Source organism: Littorina saxatilis, linkage group LG6, assembly GCF_037325665.1.
Source record: "Littorina saxatilis isolate snail1 linkage group LG6, US_GU_Lsax_2.0, whole genome shotgun sequence".
Classification (NCBI taxonomy): Eukaryota; Metazoa; Mollusca; class Gastropoda; order Littorinimorpha; family Littorinidae; genus Littorina; species Littorina saxatilis.
Window position 1 is genome coordinate 1,367,833 of NC_090250.1, and position 23,324 is coordinate 1,391,156.

Below are 23,324 nucleotides of genomic sequence, written 5' to 3' on the forward strand. Positions count from 1 at the left end.
ACAAAAATACATAGAAGAAAAAAAAAGTCTGCCCTCAAAGAAATAAACAAATATACACAAACAGAGACTTCATTAAAAACTCTCACTTTTCCACAAACACTCAATTAAAAACTTTCTCTCCATTTACCATAAACACAGACATCATTCAAAACTCTCTCTCACCTTTCCACAAACAGAATTCATTAAACACTGTCTCACCTTTTCACAAACACAAAATTCATTAAAACCTCTCTCTCACCTTCCTCCTCGGACATACAAGGATTCCCAGCATGCACCAGGGTCCAGCCGGGCCCCCAGCCCACGCGGAAGGAGCGCCCCATGAAGCAGGCAGCGTCCACCGACACCTTCTGTTTGTGGTACACCAGCGACTCACTCAACTCCGGCACCTCGTGCTGCACCCTCAGGCCCACGATCTTGCGAGGGACGTCGTCTTCCATCAGACCGCTGCTGATCAGTTTGTGCTCTGTGGGCGGGAGGTGCAGAGAGGCGGGTGGTGGGCGGCCGAACGTTGTCTGGCCGAAGGTGGCTTGGAAAAGACCTTGGTCAAAATTACAGAAGCAAGTTTTTATTGGGATCCTTCGATACTTTGAATGACATGAAAACTTTCAACCGAGATGATAACTTGGTTGAACATTAGCTACGACAAGCAGAATGTGCGTGTCTTTAGAACAGCAAAAAAAATCTTTGTGCTAAAGGAATGCTTTTTGTGACAAAGTTTGGGTCAACAAACCATGAAAGAAATTTGACTCATATCACTCTGTGAGAATACTCCATCATTGCTAAGGATCAAGCCCCTCAAATTAGTCACGACCATGCATTATTTTCTACACCATAGCTACAAGAAATAAACCTGTATCAAATTTACTTTTCTGTGAGAAAAACAATAACAATCTTCTTTTTGTAAGAAATATCTTTGTTTGTGATCCCACATATATATCAGAGAAAAACGGATTCCCGCAACAACAAAATCTCACTTTTCTTCTCTCTCATCATCATCTCCTTGGGGTCTGGCGACATGGAGCGAGGCGTCAGCGACTGTTTGATTCCTAGCGACGTGTTGAAAAGCGACGGCATGGCTTTCTCTCCACTCTTCAGCATCACACCCTCTCCTCTGTACCACGGGCTTCTTTCTTCATGCAGCGATTCTGGTACAATTCATCAAAAATATTGAGGAGTTAGATGCCAGTGTAGACTGAGTGTGATTAAAAAAAGTCCTCTGCTTTGAGGTACGCAGCAAAACTTACTCATCCTTGAAGAATAGAAGTCTGTTTGCTTGAAAAATCAGCAGGAACCTCTTCCTTGAGACTCTGATCTTCGGAGGTGGTATCATTCCTATCATAGTATTAGTGTATTATGTATAGTGTATACCTGCAGCTTTAGCTGTGACGCAAGAGAGAGTGTGTGTGCCATTAACTGTGAGAGTCAGAGAGAGAGAGACAGAGAGAGAGGGAGAGAGAGAGAGGGAGAGAGGGAGAGAGATGGAGGGAGAGAGAGAGAGAGGGAGAGATGGAGGGAGGGAGAGAGAGAGGGAGAGAGGGAGGGAGGGAGAGAGAGAGGGAGGGAGAGAGAGAGGGAGAGAGAGAGGGAGAGAGAGAGGGAGAGAGAGAGGGAGAGAGAGAGGGAGAGAGAGAGGGAGAGAGAGAGGGAGAGAGAGAGGGAGAGGAGAGAGAGTGAAGAGAGAGGAGAGAGAGAGAGAGAGAGGGGGAGGGAGAGAGGGGGGAGGAGGGGGGGGAGGGGGGGGGGGGGGAATAGAGCCACTTGTTAATTGTTTCTTGTTCACAAAAGCACTAATCAAAAAATTGCTCCTGGGGCTTGCAACGTAGTACAATATATTACCTTACTGGGAGAATCCAAGTTTCCAGAACAAAGGACTTAACATTTCTTACATACTGCTTGACTAAAATCTTTACAAACATATATATTTCTTCTATACAAGAAACGCTTAACAAGGGTAAAAGGAGAAACAGAATCCGTTAGTCGCCTCTTACGACATGCTGGGGAGCATCGGGTAAATTCTTCCTCCAAACCCGCGGGGGGTGTTGGCAGCTCTGTTTCTTCTTCTTCTTCTTCTGCGTTCATGGGCTGAAACTCCCACGTACACTCGTGTTGTTTGCACGAGTGGAATTTTACGTGTATGACCGTTTTTTACCCCGCCATTTAGGCAGCCATTCGCCATTTTCGGAGGAAGCATGCTGGGTATTTTCGTGTTTGTATAACCCACCGAACTCTGACATGGATTACAGGATCTTTTTCGTGCGCACTTGGTCTTGTGCTTGCGTGTACAGACGGGGGTGTTCGGACACCGAGGAGAGTCTGCACACAAAGTTGACTCTGAGAAATAAATCTCTCGCCGAACGTGGGGACGAACTCACGCTGACAGCGGCCAACGGCAGCTCTGTTTGTAAGACATCATTTTCTCATATTTCTGGAGGCCTTCAAAGAAAGTTCCACTGTATCACTCAACTTTTCTTTGGTCAACACCAACCTTTGTCCCCCTCCACCATCTCCTCCGTGAAGAATGAGGCCTTCATGAGCTGAACGTTGCGTGCAGACACGCCCAGTCGCAGGGGTAAGGAACCAGGCTGCGTCTGCTCATCATCCTCCATCGTCTCCGCTGAGGAGCACAAACAGAGAACCAAGAAATGTCATCAACAATGGAAAAATAAACACAGGGAATGATATTGTGAAGGTAGAATGCACACAGTCTGGAAAGTGAATGAACAATCTGGAGATGTGTGAGTATGAGTATTTTTTGTCTAGGCCCGTAAGTTGAATTAAAAAACAACTGGTATTTTACACAGCAGGGGTGCAAAATTATACTTGCCTATTTTTAGCCAGTAAAACGCACATTGAACACACAGTCAACGTGTAGAAATCACAGGCAACACACAGTCAACGCGTAGAGATCACAGGCAACACATACTCATCATGTCAGAGGGGAACTGCTCCTGGGTGATGTCTGGAAGCATCTCCACCCCCTCCTCATCCTCTTCCTCCTCCCCCTCTCCCATCATGGCCGTAGCCCCCATCTCCCCCGCCTCCGCCATCGCCATGCCAACGACTCCCTTCCCTTTCTGCGCCTGCTTCTTGGCTTTGAACATCTTGATCTTCTGTTTCTGTTGAAAAATACAAAGATAGTATTGACACTGTCAGTAAAAACACAAGTTATAAAACCACAACAAACACTTCCTCCTCAAGGCCGTACTTGGATATTTGTCAGTAAAGTTCAGTTTTGGATTGTATTTTCAATGCAGGTTATCAGAAATTTGCACCTGGAACAATAAACGTTTTCCGGAAATAACTGTCAGGGTTCTTTACGGAATACACCCTTACTCAACACGACTATCACTCATAATCTTCACTTCTTAAACTTTTGGGGGAGCAACTCTAGCATACCCCATAAACACTTCAACAGTGTCATTTCTGAACATCGTCTATTCATCACAGATAATGCACATTCACTTCAATCAATCAATCAATGACGCTTATATCGCGCATATTCCGTGGGTACAGTTCTATACGGCCAGTAGATTGCAGCCATTTTGGCGCATATTTACCTTTCACGGCCTATTATTCCAAGTCACACGGGTATAGGTAGACAATTATTAACTGTGCCTAAGCAATTTTGCCAGGAAAGACCCTTTTGTCAATCGTGGGATCTTTAACGTGCACACCCAATGTAGTGTACACGGGGGGGGAGGGTTCGGACACCGAAGAGATTGTTTGTTTGTTTGTTTATTTGTTGCTTAACGTCCAGCCGACTACGCAGAGCCATATCAGGACGAGGAAGGGGGGGATGAAGGGGGCCACTTGTCAAGCGATTCCTGTTTACAAATGCACTAACACCGAAGAGAGTCTGCACACAAAGTTGACTCTGAAATAAATTTCCGCCGAACCTGGGATCGAACTCACGCTGACAGCGGCCAACTGAATACAAATCCAGCGCGCTACCAACTGAGCTATATCCCCGCCCCACTTGTACTTACATCAAGTATAATCACTAAACATCACTGTGATTTACCTGCACAGCTCTCTGCTGTTCCTCCAGAGTTTTCAGTTTCTTTTTCTCCTGCTCGGTGGGTTCGATCTGTTCGTCGTCCTCCTCCACAAGCCCGTACTTGGAGAAATGTGGAACCTGTACACAAAATGTTCCTCTTCATGCATCCGATACAGGTTTTTCTATTTCATAACAACAGCCTACATTTTCATCTTCATGCATCTGAGACAGAATGTTCTATTTCATAAACTGCCCGGCCATCTTTTAAATTGAAAAGGAAGGAAGGAAGGAAGGAAGGAAGGAAGGAAGGAAGGAAGGAAGGAAGGAAGGAAGGAAGGAAGGAAGGAGGGAGGGAGGGAGGGAGGGAGGGGGGGGGGGGGGAGAGGGAGGGAGAGGGGGAGAGGGAGGGAGGGGGGGAGAGGGAGGGAGGGAGGATGGAAGGAAGGATGGAAGGAAGGAAGGAAGGAAGGAAGGGAGGGAGGGAGGGAGGGAGGGAGGGAGGGAGGGAGGAAGGAAGGAAGGAAGGAAGGAAGGAAGGATGGAAGGAAAGAAAGAAAGAAAGAAAGAAAGAAAGAAAGAAAGAAAGAAAGAAAGAAAGAAAGAAGGAAGAAAGAAGGAAGAAAGAAAAAAGAAAGAAAGAAAGAAAGAAAGAAATAAAGAAAGAAAGAAGAAAGAAAGAAAGAAAGAAAGAAAGAAAGAAAGAAAGAAAGAAAGAAAGAAAGAAAGAAAGAAAGAAAGAAAGAAAAAACATGTAAAGTGACATCAAAACATTTGGTCAACCCGTCGGCCAGGAACTAAAAAAATCTACACTGAAACCCGGGATCAACCATAAAGGACACTAGTAAGGCTTGGCTGGACAAAACCGGAAGTTCGAGATGGGTCGGGCCGGTCTCGGCAAGACATGAAAACATAGGACCTAATTTGCGCCAACCAATTTTCTTTATTTTGAGCATATATTTAGATTCAACATGACATGTCTATATATTTTTGGATCAGGGAAACGACAAAGAATAAAATGCGATCATTTTTGTATCTCTTAATGACATTTTAATTTTAATTAGAATTTGATGAATTTTAATGAACAAACTGACTACTTATTGTTTAAGCCTCCGAGATGAAAGGGCATCCAACAGTCCAGACTGACGCTACTCACCTCAAAGACCCAGGACCCTGTCTCGGGGCGGTAGTCAATGAACTTGGCGTTCATCCGGCTGGAAATGTTCTCTAGTTTCTCCTGGTAGTTCATTGCAATCAGTCGCTCAGGATCCTGCAACAAAGCAACTTAACGAATTCAACTACAGGCAACTTGACAACATTCACATCTCAATCAATTGTTCAGCAACAGGCCACATCTAACTTGACAACATTCACATCTCAATCAATTGTTCAGCAACAGGCCACATCTAACTTGACAACATTCACATCTCAATCAATCGTTCCGCAACAGGCCACATCTAACTTAACAACATTCACATCTCAATCAATTGTTCCGCAACAGGCCACATCTAACTTAACAACATTCACATCTCAATCAATTGTTCAGCAACAGGCCACATCTAACTTGACAACATTCACATCTCAATCAATTGTTCAGCAACAGGCCACATCTTACTTGACAACATTCACATCTCAATCAATTGTTCAGCAACAGGCCACATCTAACTTAACAACATTCACATCTCAATCAATCGTTCCGCAACAGGCCACATCTAACTTAACAACATTCACATCTCAATCAATTGTTCCGCAACAGGCCACATCTAACTTAACAACATTCACATCTCAATCAATTGTTCAGCAACAGGCCACATCTAACTTAACAACATTCACATCTCAATCAATTGTTCAGCAACAGGCCACATCTTACTTGACAACATTCACATCTCAATCAATTGTTCAGCAACAGGCCACATCTAACTTAACAACATTCACATCTCAATCAATTGTTCAGCAACAGGCCACATCTAACTTGACAACATTCACATCTCAATCAATTGTTCAGCAACAGGCCACATCTAACTTGACAACATTCACATCTCAATCAATTGTTCCGCAACAGGCCACATCTAACTTGACAACATTCACATCTCAATCAATCGTTCCGCAACAGGCCACATCTAACTTAACAACATTCACATCTCAATCAATTGTTCCGCAACAGGCCACATCTAACTTAACAACATTCACATCTCAATCAATTGTTCAGCAACAGGCCACATCTAACTTGACAACATTCACATCTCAATCAATTGTTCAGCAACAGGCCACATCTAACTTGACAACATTCACATCTCAATCAATTGTTCAGCAACAGGCCACATCTTACTTGACAACATTCACATCTCAATCAATTGTTCAGCAACAGGCCACTTCTAACTTGACAACATTCACATCTCTATCAATGGGCGATCTCTATCAATGGGCGGTTCTGGTGAGGTTATGCCCCCTCTTTCTTTCGGCTGGTAACTGGCGCCACCTCGCGGCAAGATCACACGAGAAAGGAAAAAAAAACCTTGCATTGGTCCCAAATAGCATATCCGTTTGGTAACAGTTTGTGTGTAAGTCGTGCATTTTATACGGTAAACAGACAATGGTCGATTCTGGTGAGGTTATGCCCCTTCTTTCTTTCGGCTGGTAACTGGCGCCACCTCGTGACAAGATCACAGGAGTTGTCTCGCGTTATCACCCCAGAAGCGCTCATTGTTCAACAACAAGCCACATCCAACTTGACAACATTCACCTATATTTATTTAAATTTTTGTTTTAGATTTAAAGACAAATCCTGTCAACTCACAAATTGGCCACTGAAAATACCGAAAGTCATACAACAGTAAAACCTGGACCACTTTTGTTGCTTTTTTTGTTTACTTGTTTGCTGATGCTCTCGTTCTCTCTCACTGACCTTGATAGTCTGCCGTGTTGTCTTGTCAGTGGGCCACACAAAGTTAAGCGTGACTTCAGCGCGTCGGTTCAAACCCTCTCCGACAGGGGGCTTGGAGCTGTCATCTGGGTACACCACAATCTCTTTGCGTCGGAAATGAACTGCAACAAATAGCAAGTAAAGGCATTCAACAACCAGGAAATATACACATATTATGTTTGTTTCCACAACATAAAGCTCCAGTGAAAGTTACCATAAAAGTTCCAAAACTTAAGTTTGTTTTAATCTTTTCAGGTCATCATAATATTTTTAACGCACAAATGATCTAAGCAGAAAATAAACCACACATTCCTCTTCATAAACGCCTCCCAAATTGCCGTGTGAAACAACAAAGGACAACAAGAGGCGAAGCCTTCAAGGCTCCCGTAAGAAATCGACAAACAGTAACACAAACTCAATCACTCCGTCACCCATACAGTAAGCATAGACACGGTGCAAGAGTGGGAGACGCTAGATCTAGATCTGTCTGTCTGTAGCCTACTCAAGTTACGGGGACACGAGTCGTCGACTGCCACTGAGATCGACACTGCCCTTTCGACAGCGCTTCCTCACGCAGACACTGAAAACTTGCTGTGCAGATCAACCTGTAGGAAATCTCCTTTGGTATCTTCTTTATCTATTTTTTCTGGAGCCGCTACGAAACCGAACAATGTGAAATCGTCTTCAAGAATCGGCGAATGCAGCTCGGTTAGAACTGAGAAGTGAATCTATACCACAATCCTTCACGCGATCTGACCTAACCTTGACCCCTGACCTGGTCTACATACCACACCCAACACAAGCCAGTCACCTGTTTTTACCCCCCCAAAACCCACCACCACCCGTTTTCTTTGGATACACACTTTATCTACATACGTGCCGACGAAATGTTGATCATTGCTTCAATACTTTGAAGCTGTTGCTTGGATAATAACCCGGTAAAATTAGTATTTCGGTGTTCAGTCAAATGTTAAAGTTTCTATCACACACATAGACACACACGCACAGACAGACAAAAGTTAGCATCGCATAGGCTACACTAACGTGAGCCAAAAATGACAACTGGAGAATGGTTATAAATCTGCAAAAGTTCTGTTCTTGAGTGTTATGAGAAGAAGAGCAAGTCAAGAGATACAAAAGCAGAGAAGACCTAAGATCTGATTACACCCATGAAAGCTGCTGTCTCACAGCTGTTCCTTGCTTGCATTTCAGCTGAGGAAGGGGCGAGTTAAAAATAGCCAGGGCAGAGGGAACCATTTGGCTGCCAACACTGCAGCCAGCGTGCTCTTGAGCTTGCTTGCTTGTTATACAAATATGCTTCTGCGCTTTGCCAGGAGATGGGACTTATCAGTGGCTGGCCAGGAGATGGGACTTATCAGTGGCTGGCCAGGAGATGGGACTTATCAGTGGCTGGCCAGGAGATGGGACTTATCAGTGGCTGGCCAGGAGATGGGACTTATCAGTGGCTGGCCAGGAGATGGGACTTATCAGTGGCTGGCCAGGAGATGGGACTTATCAGTGGCTGGCCAGGAGATGGGACTTATCAGTGGCTGGCCAGGAGATGGGACTTATCAGTGGCTGGCCAGGAGATGGGACTTATTGGCACTGAGATAGCCTGCTGCTGTTGTGTTTTCTCTGCTGTGGGGGAAGGATGGTTGCTCAACATTGCTTGGCCTGCCTGCAGCTAAAGAGGCAGAAATGAAACCCTGGGAACAGCTGTGGTCTGAAGGAGCAAGGAAGAAGAAAACTCTTTATAAATCCACAAAAGTTATATTCTTCGAGCGTCCTAAAAAAAAAAAGCAGCTCAAAAGAAAACCAACAGACAAAACAGAGGCATCCAATTGCACGAACCTATGGAGTCCAGATCCAAACCGGCGACGTTGATAACGCCGTAGAAGAAGACACTGCCGTAGTTCTCGCGGCCGATGGTCAGCTCCTCCACTAAACAGTTACCGTCCTTGTCCAACATGTGCGCCAGCTCATCCATGGACGGAATGGTGTAGTAGCCGGGCCGGGTCAGGCGGATCCCCGCCGGGTGAGGGGGCCCATCCACTGGTAACGGCTGTTGACAAAAAATGTGGCAGGAATGAGGAAGTACATAAGAGAATCAAGCGGTCTCTGTGTTTGAAACTATTCACATTTAGGTCTTTCACTGTAATGGGTGTCTGCTAGCTCAGCCGGTAGAGTACAGGACCTTTTATCCTCCAGTCACATTGACAAATCTGAATCAGGGCTGACATGTGCACGAAGCGAAAGTGGGTGGGAGCCAGCAGCCGGGTATGATTGGTTGAAATAACCACAAACCACAGTGTCAACCAATCAGACCCGGCTGCTGGCTCCCACCCACTTTCGCTTTGTGCATATCAGCCCTTGAGAGCAGGTGGGTGATTACACCTGACAACGCACACACCTAGGTAGCACCATTCTGGTTGCTGCTAGTTTCCCTTCCAGACAAAGTGAGACTAATTTCAAAGGTAATGGTTAAATGACTGGAATAAAATATCTTTGTTCCTCGAAAAGATTAGTTAATGAATTTGCTGAGTCAGCAAAGAAAAAAGTGTTGTTTTAAATATTAAGAGAGAGAGGCAAGGAATTTAAACAAAACACAAAATGAAATGTATATATCACTGTGCACTTGACTGTATATATATATATATATTTTTTTTTTTTTTTTTTAAATCCTTACATCAAGCGAGGCATTGGACAGGTTGCTGTTGGTGACATTTCCATCATAGGTGACGTCCTGTTCCGCATGGTTTGATTCTCGGCTCCGGTCGTACTCATCTCTCTCCTGGCCTCGGAAATCCGTAGACTCTGGCAGCCTGGGATAAAGGTTTCCACCTGTGTTGGACTCCGGTAATCTGGGGTACAGGCTCTCAATCGTGTCGTCCATTGACCCGCGCCTGAAAAGAGTGTGGGATATGTCAGATAGGCAAACTATTATTATTTTTTTATTTTTTATTTTTATTTTTTTTATTTTTTAGAACAAATGTCTGGATTGAAAAACGACATGTATCTATGCACAAACACATATACTTATATGTTGCACGCTCCTGTGCACAAGAATTCAAACAAGCACACGTTGACGTGAAAAAACTTGTAAACTGACACAAGCACACATATCAACATTACTGAATTAACAAATACCAATGGCTTTTATGTTATATGGCAGATTTTTTGTTGTTGTTGTTGTTTGTTTTGCTTAACGCCCAGCCGACCACGAAGGGCCATATCAGGGCGGTGTATGGCAGAATAAATTCTTCCTTTTTTTTCCCTCCTTTTTCTGAAACAAGTCCAGTTACACATGCACGCACACACAATCTCTCTCTCTCCAAGTCAACCCACTGAACATTTGTTTAACTCACTCTCTGAGCTGATGGTCGTCATTCCTTGGAGGGGGGATGTCGGACAGACGGTTGAGTGTGATTGTGTCCCCCCTGTCTGCGTCGTCACCTTGACCTTGCTGTTGTAATTGCCTGTGTAAAAAACATAGCACTTTTCATTTTGTTTCCCCATGAAAGTGATCCGTTCTACTGAAAGAAGAATTGTTTGGGATTCACTTAGTGGGGCCGTGAACCTCATACTGGGCTAAATCAGGTTATTACCCTTCATTTTATTGCCCCTGACAATATCTCATCTGAATGCATCATCTTTATAGTTGGTTCTCTGACTCCAAGATTATCAATCCATAACCAAGGGTGTAAGCATAATGTAATACAATCAAAGCAAATAAAGTTCAACAGGACGAAACAAAGAATTTTTATTCGGCGCAAGAGGTGAATGAATTGTCCATACCAAACTAGCGAGAGTGATACTGTTTACTTTTTATCAACATTTTAGTCAGACTTTACTGAAAAAGCCACAACTGCCCGTTATTTGCACCACACATGCATGGCCTAACACTCCTCGTTACCAAGGCTCTCCTGAACCCCCCCTTTTAAGACCCCCAATGCAAGCCTCCCTTTCTTTCAAGACTCTCTTTTCTCGGACCTGTTCATAGCCTCTATAAATGTACCCCCATTTTAAGAGTACCGTATTTGACGGATTACAAGACGCACCGTTTTATAAGCCGCACCCCCGACTTTAAAAAAAGAAAATTGGGACGAGCCACGTATAGGCCGCGTAACTGATATTAGCCGCCGTCGAAAAAAAACAAGGAAAATTGCGATGCAATGTCGGGCGGTTACATACATATCAACTTAGAATTAAGAATTGCAATAAAAACGCTAAATCATATCACATTTACTAAGAGTTGAGAGTTGCACTAAATAACATCCCAAATTCCTAAGCAGTCACTCATGGGACACACACACAAACACACACACACACACACACTCACACCAACCAACTCACCTGGTGATAGGAGTGACATTCTGGTTGACCGGTTGAGGGCTGTTGCGACCATCAGAGACCGAGCGACTCATAATGCTGCCTCCTCCCCCTCCTCCTTTCTTTAGCACCAGCTTCTTGACGCTGCGCCGGGGGACGAACGTCTCGCCTCCAAACCCAAGGTCTTCCTCGTTGTCCAGATTATCAAACAGCTGGCCCTGCGTAGACGAAAGATTTGATAGATGTTGAAACAATTCCCCAGCTTACTACAGTATGTGTTGGTGCATAGAACCGATTTTGAATCCAGATATGTTTTCTCGAAAGAAACTGCTTAATTGACTTATTATCCCCCCCCCCCCCCCCCCCCCCCGCCAAATCTCACTGACAATGCATTGGAATAAAAGCCAAAGTGCTATCACATCACAGATACATAGCAACACATCCCCCCCCCCCCCCTCCAAAAACAAAAATGCCCCAAAAGCTTGAAAATAGCTAGGATACTTTCAGGCAAATTCATATGTTAGTAAAACAACACGTTGAAAAATTCTCCACAATTCTACTTTTTATTCACACTGTTAGCAGACCTCTTAAGGATAAGAATTCCTATAGTCCTGTGAGGTTACCCTCATGGAAATTTGGGCTGCTTTCCCCATTTTTTGTTGTTGATGCAACATGCATTCATAACATCACACCAACCAGTGGCCATTATGCAAGATCATTAGTGCAATCAAAGACCGTCATCTTACCTTGCTGCCAGACAGCAGACTGTGCAGAGACTTGGGCTTGATCTTCGCCACTGGTCTAGGGCTGACTTTGTAACCGCCGGAACTCAACACGGCTTTCTGGGCTGCTGGGTTCGTAGGTTTCAAGATCTCCTCACGCTTTCCAGCATTTTGCTGCAAGAATGATACAAAGCATGAGGAAGATTGTTCAGGTAACGTGCACATGACAATAGTGTCATTTAACACCTCTCTCCCTCCCAATTCTCAAAGTTTGACTTCTAAAACTCACAGAGCAAGATTTATGTTAGCACATGCCGGTTTTAATCAAGCTGTGCAAGTTAAAAGACTCCAACAAAGGATATCTAACTGAAGGAAAAAAGCAAACCAACTATGCCTCTCAGCCATCATATTCAAGAATCTTTAACATGGGCAAACAATCCACATAATCCTAAACCATGAATTAATTAAACTAATAGAGTATTAGAAAGGCGCTCATCCATTAAAACATCTGCAGAGTTCATGCTGGACGAATTTAAACCAATCAACAACAGAAACTTGAATATCAAAGACATTATTACATGTTATGCTTACATTTTTGAGATTCCAGAAGAGCGGGGAATCACCGTAGGGCGAGACGGCCAGAAGTTGCTGTTGAAGCTCTGCCGCTGTGTTGCTGGTTGTGCTGGTTGTTCTAAAAATGAAGAAAAAATAACATTTATAACAAAGCCTTTTCTTCTTCTTCTTCGTTCATGGACTGAAACTCCCACATTCACTCATGTTTTAGCATGAGTGGGTTTTTACGTGTATGACAGTTTTTACCCCGCCATTCAGGGTTTATACGCCGATTTCGGGGGAAAAGCGTTTTAATATGGCCCTACTCACCTTTTTTCTGCAAATAGTGTTTTGGCATTTTGTAACTATGTTACCTTCCCCACCTGCCATTTGTCAAGGAGTGAATGTGGAGTGTTCTGTGTTACCTTCCCCACCTGCCATTTGTCAAGGAGTGAATGTGGAGTGTTCTGATGTGTGTGGTCCAGTCACAGAAACTTCAAAACACCATGGAGTGTTGAGGGGAGTTATTTAATATTCAAAAATACTAATGAGAATTAATCAGTTTCAAAAGACTTCCTGACGGGTTTTGACTGAGAAAGAGCGCTAGACTATACAAAGCAACTGTGCAATGCAAAAAAAAAACCAAAAAAAAAAACCATCATACTCCAGACACAGCCCTGTAAAAGTGACATCACATATTGAAAGAAGAGTAAAAATGTGAGATTCCTTCAGTGTGACAGCGAAGCTCACACAGGGCTTAGTCTGAATATTGCCAGACAAACATTGTCCAGTAGGAAGCAAGGACTTACGTTCCAAGAGTTGCTGCATTTCCACCCAGCAAACCACCAGTGGAGGTACCTCCCAGGGAAAACGCTGAAACACAAAAAAGTAAAGGCATAACATGAAAAATGCATCTTGACTTCAAAAGCTGTCAACCACAACATGAATTTCTCAAGTTGAATTTTTAAGGTTGTTTTTTTTCCACTGACACACAAAAAGTTTATATAGTATTATGTTGTACAGCAGTCCCTGCAATGTACGGCCCCCGGCGTGAGCGGACACCTGACATGTACGGACACATTTGCTCGGCACGGAGTGTTTTCCTTCTATATTTGCCCCCCCTTAAACGGACACCTGCAAAACGTGGACACGGACACTCATTTTCGGTCCCAACAGCAGGTCATACCTCCAATGTACGGACAGACCATCGTCAAATTTTCACCACAACAAAATCGATAACAGAGCAGTCCGGCTCTTGGTGCAAAGATCACAGCCGCAATGGCGTGACGACAGTCACTGGTAACTTGAGTGCACCTGTACCCATCAGCAGGGGGGGTAGTTTTGGTCAGGAGTGGAGTACATGCGAAGATGCCAACATGAAACTGCACTGTGCTCTTTATTCTTGTCTGTTGGACGTAAACAACAGAAACCACAGTCGATGAAGGTCCTGAGCGAAAGAGAGTGAAAAACCGGCCACAGTTCTCAGCATCGTGTGTCTGTGTGTAACCTCTTTCATTGACAAGATACTCTTGTTTCCCCTCAGCCTTGACCAGTGAGTCGGTTGCCTAATCTGTGAACCCTTCAGTTGTCTTGCTGTGTCAAAAGTTACGACACAGTCAACTGGTTTTGCTCTGAGTGAACAGTTGGAGCTGACCTCTCTGGCCACAGCCCAACAGTACATGGCTGGAGGGAGTGAGAGAGAGAGCACGGACCTACATTCTAATGTAGGTCCGTGGAGAGGGGGAGGGGGGGGGGATGGAGGGGTAGCTGGCTAAACTCTGTGGGGTGTCCGGTGTCACTGCATGTCAGCAGGAAGAGCATTGGAGAGAAATAGAGAGGTGTACTCTTCCACACAATTTCCAAGCATCAGTTGTCACGGCTTGGGAGGCATTAGTGAGGGAGAGTGGGAGCTGTGTTATGTACAGTGTATTTCCGACTGAAGAGTGAAAAGTCACTGCCATGCCACATGATCGGCATGCAGTCAATAAAGCCAGACAAGATGAAAATAAATTACATGATTATGACATGCAGCTCTATCTGCTGCTATTTATTCAAACTGGGTTTCAAGCTTATTCTTGCAAAGCATCTGCACACGCTCCTCTGTGCTGTGTTTGTGTGGCTGCTTTCGTATGTCAGTGCATGGTGAGTGTGTTCACTGCCTTGAGGATTTATTTTATCTCTTCTTTTCAACACTTTTCATACAAATCATTTTTACAGAATGTTTAAAGAAGTATTAGGAGTTTATTGTTTAGTAGCCACAAGAAGTGATTAGCATAGACTCAATCCTGTTGTTTGTGTGTCTCTGTGTGAGTGTATGGGGGAGGGGGTGGTGTGGTCACCCCTCCCGTGACCGGACACCTGCAATGTACGGACAGTTTTGCTACGGCCCAAGGGTGTCCGTTCATGAGAGGGACTGCTGTATACTGAACGGCAAAAGTTAGGGACCGCCCTTGAAAAAACCCAGGCCGTCCTGACCTGGGCCTCTCCAGAACGCTGTTGGTGGCCTGGAACTTCTGATGCAGCCTGACCACGACAGAATGGGACACTCCAAGTCGTCTGCCCACTTCTCGCTTGCTTACGCCGTCTTGCAGCCATGTGATGGCCCGGGCTTTGTTGAAGGTGGTAACCTTACGTCTGGGAGGCATTGTGAGAAGATGGTGGCTAGCGGAAAATCGCGGGACTATAAAGCCTAACTGGTGACAACAGTTCACTCTCAACACATCCCCCCTGCACGTGCATAACGAATTTTTCATCTTTCCCGCCCAGGCTTGCCCACGCGCCAGCGTAAAAATGGTCCACTTTTTGCAGTTTGGCAGTTTCTGTCTCGTGCCCTAGCCAGGCCTCCGTGGATCCCGAGCAAGTTTCCTGCTAACACAGCATTGCTCACCCACTGGTGTGTACAGCCTGACAGCCATTTGGTTTTATAAACTTAGGAACAAGGAGTTTGGCACAGATGAAGTCAGCTGGTTTTTTCAAGGGCGGTCCCTAACTTTTGCCGTTCAGTGTATAACTACAGAAAGCATAAATCTAAAATAAACTCACTTCCAGTAGTCCCTGCGGGGTTGAAGTTGAAACCAGTTTTAGCCTGCGGGTTGCCGAACATACCCCCCGTGGTGCCGGTGGTGCCCAAGCCGGTTCCAAAAGAGGACCCAGCTCCCAGACCAGTTGGCGCTCCAAATCCACCTGGTTTGCCGGCTCCAAACAAACTACCACCTGTTGTTCCCCCTGTGGAAAAAACGTGGTGCGTTAAATCTTCTTCATACATTTTTTTAAGAAACAAATCAACGTAAACGCTCCATATACATACAACAAGTAAACAAAAAGATATTAACGCTCCAAATACAGAAAAGTGAAAAATATGCGAACCAGTCTACTGGTAATACTCGCTGATTTACAAGTTAAATAACTGTTATGACTCTTATAACAGGCACTCTATTGGGATTTTAACAGGTAATTTACTGAAAAGACACAAATTCTACAGTTAAACAACGGTAACTGAAATTCGGACGCTTGTTCAAAATGCGGGGTTTTTTTAATGGCATTTTTAACTGCACGAACAAAGCCATTGAAGCACAAGGCAAAGTGCCTAAAACTCTCTTCTTTGTGAATGACTTACCACCAAATCCTGTGTTGCCCGTTGGGCCAAAGGAGAAAGCAGAGGAGGCGGCCGGTTTGTTGAAGAGGCTGCCACCACCAACCCCGAACCCTGTGGATGCCGTCGTGGTTGTTCCGAACCCCATGGGTTTGCTGCCCAGCAGGCCTCCCTGAAAATAACGTACAAACGTTAAACGCAACTGAAGCGACATAATCATTGCCTCCCCTGAATGTGACACATTTTCATGGGTGCAACCTGGAAAATTCCAAAAACCGGCAAAAGTTGGGGTCCAGCTTTTTTAGTATTTAAAATGCCAAAAAAATCCTCTCCTGGAACAAAAACATCGGCAGCCGATGAAACCCAAAACCGGCTGCCGGCGTGTAGCCGGCAGAGTTGCACCCATGCATTTTCTGCATATGGCTAGTTTCTTTTGAAGTCAACCTGCGCCGCTCAGTCATTTGGTGTCACTCCCAGTCAATTGTATTTTAGATTCAGAGGTACACAATAACGTGCCATTGCAGATGTAGAGTTGCTTTGAAACCGCAAACGACTCTATAGGTATGAATAAAGTTGGTCACACGGGGCCCCGATTGGCTCAGGGGTTGAACAAACCACGAGAACTGCTGTATGGTGGCATTCAATGTCGTTGAACGCTATTGCGAGTGTGTCCCCTTAGAAAAGTAGAGCTTTCTTAGTGAAAAGTTGTCATCTGGCTGTAAAGCTGAGAGGCGGAGTGGGCCTGACTCTCTCCCTGTAAGACCTTGTTAGGGGCGGGGATGTAGCTCAGACGGTAGCGGGCTGGATTTGTATCCAGTTGGCCGCTGTCAGCGTGAGTTCGTCCCCACGTTCGGCGAGAGATTTATTTCTCAGAGTCAACTTTGTGTGCAGACTCTCCTCGGTGTCCGAACACCCCCCCGTGTGTACACGCAAGCACAAGACCAAGTGCGCAACGAAAAAGATCCTGTAATCCATGTCAGAGTTCGGTGGGTTATAGAAACACGAAAATACCCAGCATGCTTCCTCCAAAGCGGCGTATGGCTGCCTAAATGGCGGGGTAAAAAACGGTCATACATGTAAAATCCACTCGTGCAAACAACACGAGTGTACGTGGGAGTTTCAGCCCACGAACGCAGAAGAAGAAGAAGACCTTGTTTTCTCAATTTTCTGTTCATAACCTCTGTAAATTTACTCCCATTTTTGGACTCCCTCCTTTTTCAGACGCAATTTTCTCAGAATTGTTAGATCTTTAAATGGAGGTTCCATCATTTGTAAAGAAAAAGCTTACCCCTGTCGATCCTGTTGCGCCAAAGCCGGTGGAGGCTCCGAATGCTGTGGACGTGCCGAAGGCTGATTGTTGGCTGGTGCCGAACATTCCACCGGTCTGTGGGGTTGATGTCGGAGTACCAAACAGAGGCTGAAACAAACAAACCAAGTGACATGACAACTGACGTGATCAAAAAACAAGCAAGGTATGTTATACAGTGGACCCCCCATTTTAAGACTTCCTCCCTTTTAAGACCCTGTTTTCTCAGACTTTTTGTTCATAGCCTTTGTAAATTTACCTCCATTTTAAGACTCCCTCCCTTTAAAAACCCGATTTTATAAGATTTTTGGAGGTCTTAAAAGGGGGGTTCCACTGTACAGTAAAACCTGCATCTAGCGGACCCTTATTTCGGCGGACACCTTAGCATAACGGACAATTCAAGTGAGGACGGATGTATTTTACTCTCAAAAACACCTTAAAAGAGCGAACACCTCAAAGGCGCGGACGCGGACACCCTTTTTTAGTCCCGATTGGGTTCGTTACTTGTCAACAACGGACAAACCCTTGAAGCAGACAGCTTTTAGCAGACGCTGGTCCGCCATCTTGGTTGTGCAAATACAATCTCGCTGGCGATGTGAACGCGCGAGAAGCTTATTTTGTAAGCCAATGAGAGCACTTGAAAGAAGTTGATTTTTGTATGGTGCACACTCATTGGTCGATGCCGTGATTTCCTGCTGTTGGTGTTATGTGCGAACGCTCGACACACGACAGCAACCTTCAAGTTGCAAGATTTGTTTGATACAGCTTACAGAAAGTACAGTGAACCCTCCCCTTTAATTTTTCTTTTCTACAGATTTTCCGTTGACAACGTCTGTAAAGTCACCTTCATATCAAGACCTGATTTTCAAACCATTTTGAAGGTTCTTCTAAGGGGGGTTTACTGTATAGCAACTTAAGTTATTCTCTATTCTAATAAGATGAGGAACTGAATGAACCTTCATTCAAGTTCTTTATGGACCCATGATAATCTCTATACTCTGACGTCCTCTAGCCTTACTTGTATTTCTATTCTTACGGTAGACAGGCACAGTGGCCTAGCCGGGTAAAAACGGTCATACACGTAAAAGCCCACTCGTGCAAATGGGAGTTTCAGCCTATGAACGCAAAAAAAGAATTCTTACCTTTGCCTGACCAAAGACGGAGCCTGTCTGTGCGGGAGCGGCTGAGCCAAAAGAAAATCCGGACTGGGTGGTGGCGGTGGCTGTTGCGGTGGGTCCGAACAGGGGTTTGGTGCCCCCAAACAGCCCCCCTGTGCTGGTGACGGTGCCTCCGCTACCAAAACTAGCTGAAACACATCAAGGCAGAATATTACAGCTTTCGTTTTCAGCACCCAAGAGTCGCCTCCTTGTAGTGGTTTGGAGGCTTGCATGGCTCACTGAACTACAGAGTTACACCAGCGGAAGCTTTGTACTAAATGTAACAAGAAGAGCAAACGCTCGATCGAGTCACTTTCGCAGTTCTGAATATTATATGAGGCATCAGATGGACAGGAAGAAATTGCTATTCACAACACAATGAGTCACGTTCACATAAAATTTGAGCCCGGTCACTTTTATAGTTTCCGAGAAAAGCCCAACGTTAAGTTGTGTGTTGCCGAACAGAAAAGGCTAGTTATCTCCCTTGTTTTTCTGATAACGTTCGTAAAAGGCTACAGATGTAAATACTTTGATGTAAAGAATAATCCTACAAAGTTTCAATCACATCCGATGAACTTTGTCAAAGATATAAAATGTCTAATTTTTCCTTTGACGCTGACCTGTGACCTTGAAAAAGGTCAAAGGTCAACGAAACCATCGTTAAAGTGTAGAGGTCATTGGAGGTCACGACTAAACAAAATATGAGCCCGATCGCTTTGATAGTTTCCGAGAAAAGTCCAACGTTAAGGTGGTGTCTACGGACGGACGGCCGGACGGCCGGACAGACTAACACTGACCGATTACATAGAGTCACTTTTTCTCAAGTGACTCAAAAAGCATATTAATTGCAGGAAAAAACAACAACAAATTGCAATTCATAACCTAACGGGACCACAATATAATACAGAACCCAACGCTAACACAACAAGAGGCGAAGCCTTCAAGGCTCACGTAAGAAATAGACAAACAGTAACACAAACTCAATCACTCCGTCACACATACACACCCACACACACAGTAAGCTTAGGTGACACTGTGCAAGAAAGAGAGACACTAGATCTAGATCTGTCTGTGTCTGCATGTAGCCTACTTACAGGGACACGACTGCCAAATAGTCTCGGCCCGCTCAAAATAACAATGACCGAGACCACACACACCACGCGAGAGAGAAAGACTACAGGGAGGCATGCCGTCATGATGCATTAATTGACGTCAAACACTTTTGACCGTGACGTAATCTTATGCGAGCTTTATCCATAGTCTTGGATAACCACTCACACATAGACTCGGAAATGTTAAGGTTTCTACCACAGACATACACACACACACACACGCACACACACACGCACGCACAGACAGACAAAGTTACGATCGCATAGGCTACACTTCGTGAGCCAATAAAAGCAAATGCTTTATACGACTCTCCTTCGTCATGTCCCGTGACAGTGGAACCCAACCCCCCCCCCCCCCCCCCAATGGACAGCCTGCCGGCCGCCTAACACTGCTCATTCCTAAGTAATCAGAAGAGTCAAGAGAAAGCTTGTGGACACGCAGTAACTACTCACAGAAGCCTCCGGTGGACGCGGCAGCAGGCTGACCAAAGGAGAAACCCGTGTTGCCGGCCTGAGTGGCCTGAGGAGCTGGCTGGCTGAAGAAACTTGTGGCTGTTCCTGCCTGCTTTCCCTTCCTGTTGGCTGTGTAGTCCTCCATTCTCAGCTCCTGCACACACACACATCTCACTTTTATCACACAAACATCTCACTTTTATCACACACAAACATCTCATTTTTATCACACACAAACATCTCATTTTTATCACACACAAACATCTCATTTTTATCACACACACAAACATCTCATCTTTATCTCACACACAAACACCTCACTTTTATCACACACAAACATCTCATTTTTCTCACACACAAACATCTCATTTTTATCACACACAAACATCTCATTTTTATCACACACACAAACATCTCATCTTTATCTCACACACAAACACCTCACTTTTATCACACACAAACATCTCACTTTTATCACACACAAACACCTCACTTTTATCACACACCAACATCTCACTTTTATCACACACAAACATCTCACTTTTATCACACACAAACATCTCACTTTTATCACACACAAACATCTCACTTTTATCACACACAAACATCTCACTTTTATCACACACAAACATCTCACTTTTATCACACACAAACCACTGACTGACTCACTATCACTGCTGTGTTCAACGCACCCAACCAGGGAACCCCAATTTTGCAATTGAAGTGGTTTAAAAAAAAAATTTAAACAAGAAGGGCAAAGCCCATACGACTCACATGCTTTACACATTTTTCCTACCAAAATGCATGTGACCTTGACCCAAGGTCAAGGTCATCCAAGGTCATGCAACACAAAGTTGTTAATTCAAGACATAGGAAGTACAATGGTGCTTATTGGCTCTTTCTACCATGAGATATGGTCACTTTTAGTGGTTCACTACCTTATTTTGGTCACATTTCATAAGGGTCAAAGTGACCTTGACCTTGATCATATGTGACCAAATGTGTCTCATGATGAAAGCATAACATGTGCCCCACATAATGTTTAAGTTTGAAACAGTTATCTTCCATAGTTCAGGGTCAAGGTCACTTCAAAATATGTATACAATCCAACTTTGAAGAGCTCCTGTGACCTTGACCTTGAAGCAAGGTAAACCAAACTGGTATCAAAAGATGGAGCTTACTTTGCCCTATATATCATATATAGGTGAGGTATTGAATCTCAAAAACTTCAGAGAAAATGTGAAAAATAGCTGTTTTTTAGGCAACATTTATGGCCCCTGCGACCTTGACCTTGAAGCAAGGTCAAGATGCTATGTATGTTTTTTGGGGCCTTGTCATCATACACCATCTTGCCAAATTTGGTACTGATAGACTGAATAGTGTCCAAGAAATATCCAACGTTAAAGTTTTCCGGACGGACGGACGACTCGGGTGAGTACATAGACTCACTTTTGCTTCGCATGTGAGTCAAAAATACAAAAAATGGTGTATGTTCAGAAAAATGAGTGTTGTTCACAGAACACTGAAAACATTCAACCATTCAGACAAACGATTCACTTTTACCGCTGTGCTAAACAGATCTGGGAACCCCAATTTTGTACTACAAAAAAAGTATAAATAATAAAAACTTTGAGCGTTCTCCACACAACATTGGAAACATTCAACCATTCTTTTGTCCTTTGAGTGTGGGACAACACTGCTTACTCTACAGTGGCACCCCCCCCCCTTTTCAAACCTTTTTTTGTCAGATTTTCTGATCATAACCTCTGTAAATTTACCCCCATATAAAGGCTCCCTCCCTTTCAAAACCTGACTTATTTTTAGGTTTCAAATTCAGAATTCAACTGTATCACTCCACATACACACACATACCTCCATGCTCTTGTTTTCATATTCCTTCATAGCCGTGATGCACTGGTGCCGTGTGTTGATATTGGTGGTCACTCCGCTCTTGGACATGGTGTCCTGCCCTGACGGTGGGTTGAACTTGATGGTCGTTCCACCGGCAGCCCCTGTCCCTGGGGTCGAGCCAAACACTGAAAGAGGAGAGTGCACCACATTTTAGAAAGGACGAGGAGATAAACGAGGGAAAGAGAGTGCATGACATTGAAGAAAAGATGAAGAGATAAACAAGGATGTACTAAGTGTACTACAAATCCAGCAAGACCCTGCCTCAAGCGCTGTACCATCAAGGTTAACAAAACAAAAAGAAGCAACAACAATGTTAACCAGGTAACCAGGCACAAATAAACTAAACATTCAAACAGTTAATTAAGTCTTTCGCTGTCTGTAGGACGTCGGCTGACGTTCTGGGTAACTTGCTTTAATAATGGACAACAAAATAAATAAAAGAAGAATAAAAGCAACAAACAAACAATCTGTGTGTGTGTGTGTGTGTGTGTGTGTTTGTGTGTGTGTGTTTGTGTTTGTGTTTGTGTGTGTGTGTGTGTGTGTGTGTGTGTGTGTGTGTGTGTGTGTGTGTGGTGTATTCATCTATACATCAAAGGCACACTGTAAGTTTTCAATTCATGTAAATACAGTTAATGCTTTGCATACAAATAATTTATTTCCTGGCAGGGAGCAGGTTAAAAACTTACTGAACTAAACTATTCAAATATTTTACCAGCAGACAGCATAGTGTTGTTCAAATACTGATCATAGTTTCTTTGCGAAGATGTACATGTATCCTAGCTGGCATGAAATAAGAAGACAAAAGACAACTTACAGCCACCGCTGGGCTGGCCAAACAAGGACGCTCCACCGGTGCTTGGTTGCTGGGTGGTGCTGCCAAACAAACCCCCTCCTCCGGTGCTGGCGGTCTGAGTGGTGCCAAAACCTGTGCAGTATAAAGGTCACTCTTAGGGGTATACTGTACTTCTAAATGAACTAAACATTCAGTGGTCGAAGAGTCAGTTACTATATATTCAAGAATGAAACTAATTAAGAAATCGGTATGAGCATCTTCTTCTTCTTCTTCAGCGTTCCAGAATTTTTTTCATTTTTCTTCTTTTCTGGTTACGTGTGAGCTTGTTTGCCCATTTGGGTTCCCCACACTATACTCTAAGAGCATAGTCAGCTTCATTCCGCTTTCGTTGGGTAGGCATGCTGGATATTTTTGTGTTTCCATAACCCACCGAACTCTGACATGGATTACAGGATCTTTTCTGTGCGCACTTGGTCTTGT

The 23,324-nt window shown here is 44.2% G+C and overlaps 1 protein-coding gene across 1 annotated transcript in view; it reads right to left on the reverse strand.

Annotated features, from left to right (window-relative positions):
- The window catches only part of LOC138968253 (nuclear pore complex protein Nup98-Nup96-like), a 49,138-nt gene that overhangs the window by 16,721 nt on the left and 9,093 nt on the right, over positions 1-23,324 (reverse strand). The window contains exons 6-26 of the mRNA XM_070340815.1: positions 22,866-22,976; positions 22,013-22,176; positions 20,141-20,294; positions 18,561-18,724; positions 17,401-17,529; positions 16,137-16,284; positions 15,563-15,745; positions 13,330-13,393; positions 12,560-12,659; positions 11,993-12,142; positions 11,271-11,464; positions 10,283-10,393; positions 9,604-9,820; positions 8,769-8,979; positions 6,900-7,039; positions 5,151-5,264; positions 4,022-4,135; positions 2,924-3,116; positions 2,486-2,614; positions 975-1,145; positions 239-538 (exon numbers count right to left, since the gene is read on the reverse strand). Of these exons, the coding sequence (XP_070196916.1) occupies positions 239-538; positions 975-1,145; positions 2,486-2,614; positions 2,924-3,116; positions 4,022-4,135; positions 5,151-5,264; positions 6,900-7,039; positions 8,769-8,979; positions 9,604-9,820; positions 10,283-10,393; positions 11,271-11,464; positions 11,993-12,142; positions 12,560-12,659; positions 13,330-13,393; positions 15,563-15,745; positions 16,137-16,284; positions 17,401-17,529; positions 18,561-18,724; positions 20,141-20,294; positions 22,013-22,176; positions 22,866-22,976 (3,261 nt within the window). The remainder of the gene's footprint in view (positions 1-238; positions 539-974; positions 1,146-2,485; positions 2,615-2,923; positions 3,117-4,021; positions 4,136-5,150; positions 5,265-6,899; positions 7,040-8,768; positions 8,980-9,603; positions 9,821-10,282; positions 10,394-11,270; positions 11,465-11,992; positions 12,143-12,559; positions 12,660-13,329; positions 13,394-15,562; positions 15,746-16,136; positions 16,285-17,400; positions 17,530-18,560; positions 18,725-20,140; positions 20,295-22,012; positions 22,177-22,865; positions 22,977-23,324) is intronic.